This window comes from Penicillium daleae (assembly GCF_028827525.1).
Source record: "Penicillium daleae strain IBT 16125 chromosome Unknown utg000005l_segment0_segment0, whole genome shotgun sequence".
Classification (NCBI taxonomy): Eukaryota; Fungi; Ascomycota; class Eurotiomycetes; order Eurotiales; family Aspergillaceae; genus Penicillium; species Penicillium daleae.
This window is the reverse complement of record NW_026623153.1, coordinates 91,994-97,282: the sequence shown is the minus strand read 5'-3', so window position 1 is coordinate 97,282 and position 5,289 is coordinate 91,994. Positions and strand designations below refer to the sequence as shown.

Sequence of the window (5,289 nt, the reverse complement as noted above, 5' to 3'; positions counted from 1 at the left end):
AGGCTGACAATTAAGATAGGTACTTTCTAGGCATCTTAAAAGAACGCCAAACAGGAAGAAAAGTACATATAGAGATATTCATTCAGGGGAGTATAAAAGCGCACGAAGCTAGAAAAGGATAGTTTGCTATATCAAATCGAACCCCTTATTCAACTACACGTAGCTTAGAGATCAGCTAATCATAGCAGGAAGTCAGCCAGTTTCGGCAGGGATTCAGGTATTAACAGGGATATGATCAGTATTATTAGCTACGGCTGAGCGATCTGAGGCACCGGCCGGATCTTGAGTCAATCCACTAATCCGGAACAGGAAATCGTCACGCTCTTAGCAAGAGAGTCGAAATCGCCAACTTTTCGACGGTAAGGTACGACAGCAGAATCTATTCTGGTGTCATGAGACGCATTGTCTGGCATTCCTGATTGACCAGACAATAAGCTAGAACAACCTTGGCGGATTCAAATGATGTTTGGTGTCACAAACTTAAATGCTGACTGGTACATGGAGTCGCACTCTAGGTAGGCTGAGTAAGAATTTGAATTTTTGACGGTGATAGCGTAGCCCTGCTGGGCGGCGAATTCGTTGAGGATAGCCCTGGCTTCCTGGCTAGAATCGACCTGAATTAGCCAGTTGTTCGGAGGGGGTAGAAGGGCCATCTTGAATAGAAAACGTAGCTGTTTTGAAATCTCTGCAGATTTGAGCGATTCGGATAGGTGTATGTAGTGATGAGAGAGCCATAGTGATAGGGGTTTGGTATGCGAAGGGGGTTTGGTATGTAGTTTGTTTTGAAAACAAAGATTATGAAAAATATTGGCATATATAGGTCACGTGATTGAGTCGCGGCTGACACTCAGTGCAACCGCAAGAAGCGCTTATGTATAGGAATATGCATACATAAGGACTTGGCAGTGTTTAGGCAGGCGTCGAATGTTACTTTTGGCGGGTGGGGCAGAATGTTCCGAATTATGCTTAGTTTGTCGTGCAATAAATTTGAATGTCGTGCAATTAATAAAATCCTAAAAAGAATGGGGTGGATGCAGTCAAATCGAACGGACCTAAAATCAGAAGAGTGGGGCCATACAAAATAAATCGAATTGACCACCATTCTATTTACCGCCATGGGTTAGGCTATATATCATGCCTCTAGGAGCTCTACTATCTTCCTGAGAGCAAAAAAGTTTCTGGAACTCTGCTAATTCGTTCTAGGTATCAAACTCGTTCCCAGGAGTAGGTGGGGATTCCTATGGGAATGTGAGGAGCTTCCTCACGTTTAGGGGAACCAGATAGGCTATGTGGGCCCTCCACATCATATCTCCTCACTTATTGCTTTATGTCTACGTAAAGTAAGAAGTCCTAGCTGAATATCGACCTTGAACAAGAGATACGTCCCTAACACGCTATAAGACTGTTATTACATTTATTGGCACGATCAAAAGGCCGACGTATCGATCCACGAGACAGTCGCGGGGACCGTCACCGAGCCATTGATAGGCAGACCCTCAGCTTTTTAGTAGTCAGTTAAGACAGCAGAAGAATGGAATGGGGGTAGGAGTAAGTACCGCCGCTAGTAGTCAGATAGAGAATATTCTCGTCAGTGGGTAACCGGCCGAACTTGCCCGCTGACACGCCCGCCAGAACGGTTGAGGTGTTGCTGCCAGCAATGACTTTGGCGGCGGACCACTCGGGATACACGACGCTGAGCTCGTCCATCTGGTTCTGAGCGATGAAAGCAACGCCGTCTTTCTTGAATACAAAATCATCCGCCTTAGGGACATTGTTGACGACAACTTCGGACTTGCCGAGTGGAACGCCCTTATCCGTAATGCGAATGCGGTTCAAAGAACCGACGGCCGTGTTTGTCCAGTAAAGGTAACCATCGTGGATTTTAATACCGTTAACGCCAATGTTGATCGGCGGGTTCGGGATAGAGTTGAACTTCATCTTAGTATCGTTGACGGCCACCATGTTGTGGCCCGTCTGCGTGTCGACGCGGTACACCCAGCCATTGTAGGAATCGGCGGCGAGAACCGATGTGTTGGATAGGGTAGTGAGACCGTTCAGGAAGTCTGAAGTAGTGATATCAGCCAGCTTAGAGACGGTTGCGTTAGACGCAACTTTGCCGGTCGACGTCGAGTAAGTAAATGTGGTCATATCAATCTCCCAGACGCTGTTGACACCCGAGGAGAGCAGAAAGCTATCATTGACAAAGCCCGAAACCACCACATAGAATTTATCGGGGGTTGTCTCAGAGATACCCAGACAGCCCATGTAAGTCGCCGGGTCCCAAGAGGCGACTATAATGGGTGCCTTCACGCCGGTCGGGTCGACCTGGAGGACTTCAGGGGTGTCAAGGCGCGAGACGAGGATCTGGCCGTTAGCGCGGACCGCCAGGTTCTCGGCCCAAGTACTATTACCGAAGCTGTAGAGAACGTTTACATCGACTCGTTGGATGGCAAAGGCTGTAGCTAGCAGGGAGCATGCTGCCAGAGCCAAGGAAAGAAGACGAGACATATGGAGCTGATTGGTGGTGTTCCGTTATGGAGGAGCGGCGAGACGGAATATATATGCCGGCCATTGGGGGAAGGATAAAGGAGTTATATATGCCCTGTAGTCGGGCCCAACCCCGTTCGGGTATTCGGCGCCCACCACTAATGAACATTCCAACCCTAACGAATAATTAATAGAAAATGTCGATTAGGGTTGGAATGTTCATTAGTGGTGGGAGCCCCAACACCCGAATTAGATAGCAGGAGCCATTCGCGTAGGCTTATTGAGATGGCCTGGATGAACTAAATTACATAGTTAGACTCATTAATCGATAACAGGCCGCTTCGTTTACACTAGGCCTCTGCACGGGACCGAAAAGACCGCAACCACTGCGCTTTAGTGCGGTCCTGCGGTCCTGTAAACAAGACAAACATATAATATCACGTGATAGGCAGATTTATGAAGATTTCGTCTGCTTTAGAAGTGTATCAGAAGGTATATTATATACTTTCAAATATATATGTTTCCCAAGTGGTCTTTCGACTCAGTTCTGACGCCGTTTGATTGGCTGTGGGTGTTGACCGCTTGCGGGTAGTTCTGCCGCCTCACCCCATCAAAATTTGTGTACTTCCGCTGGCTATGTATGTTGACCGCTTGCGGGTAGTTCTGCCGTTCACCCCATCAAAACCAAAATCCGTTGTCTGTCTTTTTTGGACTTTGGGCCACTTTTTCTCCTCTTTTGTCAAGGTATTCTTGCGTGGCTTACGTAGACAGTGCCAGTTTTTCTTTTTAGTGGGTGACGGTTCGACTCCGCCCTACGCTGGGGTTTTTTTGGGGTCGTCTGATATACGTATCCTTTTCGTATTTTTGTTCTCAAGGAACTATTGAATATTCAGTCTATTTTCTCTCAATCTCTTTCTGCCGCTGCTCTTCCCGTTGAAACGCCGCTCGCTGCCGCCGCCGCCGCCGCTCCTCGCTCGATAATGTCCCCTTTATTCTACCGTGGGTCGTGAAGTATACTTCACTAAACCGCTTCTGCTTCCGCCTAATCTCTTCGAGGTCTCTATCTAACGTTGCGCGGTATAGCTCCGCCTTCCGCCGTAGGATGCCTTTCCGGATAGAGGCAGGGATCTCTAGTGGATGTTAGAAATCTTTACAGTGACTAGCGTATACGTTTGACTGACCTTAACGTATTCGCTTCTACGGCTCGAGCAGTATCGGCATTTTTTCCGACCTCGGCCCCTATCCTATTCGCAGTCAGGGATATCATATCGCCCGTTTTTGATATTAGCCTCCTATATATTAAAACATCGCACACAAAGATCCGGTGTATCTTGCTCCGCCGCAATACTGCTTCCTGCCCGGCTGTTTGTACCGCTGCTTTGCTGGGCTCCACTATGAGTCCCGCTGCTAGCCTCTACGAGCGGAATTCTGTTCGATAGCCGGAAAACCTCGGGCGTCTGTTGACTGTATTGAGACTACTCGCCCTTATCCTCTTTCATAGTGCGGAGGATCTCCTGAATCTCCTCAAGGAGAAATTCAATTCGCTGTATCTTTATGAACTTCATAATATATTATTTACCTGCCTATATAACTCGAGGTTAACGTAGCAATACAGAAAGTATCCCTGTTCGTTTCTCCTGTCCTGTAGAAATTTCTCTTTTGCAGTAGGACGCTAATCTCTTCTAGGTAGTTTCCCCGTCCCGGGTTTTGACCTACGCGCGGATATATCTACTCACTACCGCGGTCTACTAACCGCTCCCTCTACTTATCATCTATTTAGTACCTAATATTATTAGGATAATCTCTTCTGGGTAGTTTCCCCGTCCTGCGTTTTGACCCGCGCGCGGATATATCTACTTACTACCGCGGTCTACTAACCGCTCCCTCTACTTATCATCTATTTGTTACCTAATATTATTAGGATTTCTACGAAACTTATATAGCTCATCGCGGTTATATCTCTAAATATACGGGTATATAACCGCTTCTATATCGCCTACTATATCTTGCTACTTCTATTATTCTGTTTTGAGTATGCCTTCTATTACTGCTTCCTTCTATCGCCGTTGCGGTATTCGCGCTACAATAAAGGGCCGTGTGTCGCTATGCCCTATCTGTGTTACAGATACTACTACTAGCGCCCCTCCGTATACTAGCCGTTCGCGTTACTATACGTCCTACGGTCTTTCGATTTTGGTCTCTAAGCGGAAGACCCGCTATAATACCTGTACCTTACCTCCGCCTCTACGCTCTGATTCGGCATCACCGATTACTATTAATACTACCTCGGATATTCCTACGCTTTCCTAGCGTTTAGTAGACCTCTCTATTACTCCTTCTGTCTCTTCTTATCTTCTACTATCTCTATCGCCTAAGCCCCTAGCCTTATAGGTACTACCGGCCCCTACACCAGCACGCCCTCCTAGGGTTCGCTGTCTACGATATCCTCGACTATATAACTCTACAGTACCTTCGGACTTTTGCCGTCCCTGCCGCATTGAGATACGGTAGTCTCCTCCTTAGCGTATTATCCCTCGCGGTTAGAAGTCTTCTACTGTTATATAGGTCCCGCTTGACTTTAGACGTATAGATATCGAGTACGAATACTGCGGTGCTTTATTTTAGGCCGTAGAGGTTTATACTACTGCCGATAAACCGTCCTAGGAATCGTGTTGCAAGCGCGGTGGTATCCCGAATCATCCTCTACCTAAACCCCTACGCCTAATCCGCTATCTCTTTACCTCTAACTCTTAACAAGCGTTACTCTTCCGTAAGTAGATCCGTACTTTGAACGCTGCCCTT

The 5,289-nt window shown here is 47.1% G+C and overlaps 2 protein-coding genes across 2 annotated transcripts; both read right to left on the bottom strand.

Annotated features, from left to right (window-relative positions):
- Positions 1-455: 455 nt before the first annotated feature.
- N7458_004361 (uncharacterized protein) lies at positions 456-653 on the bottom strand (the record flags this gene model as incomplete). The annotated part of the gene is made up of 1 exon (XM_056907743.1): positions 456-653. One exon carries the CDS (start codon positions 651-653, stop codon positions 456-458), a length of 198 nt encoding a protein of 65 aa, XP_056766361.1.
- A 773-nt stretch (positions 654-1,426) lies between these two features.
- Positions 1,427-2,508, bottom strand: N7458_004360 (uncharacterized protein; the record flags this gene model as incomplete). Its single annotated transcript, XM_056907742.1, has 2 exons — positions 1,427-1,500; positions 1,557-2,508. The coding sequence occupies 2 exons, from the start codon at positions 2,506-2,508 to the stop codon at positions 1,427-1,429; spliced, it is 1,026 nt and encodes a 341-aa protein (XP_056766360.1).
- Positions 2,509-5,289: the final 2,781 nt, after the last annotated feature.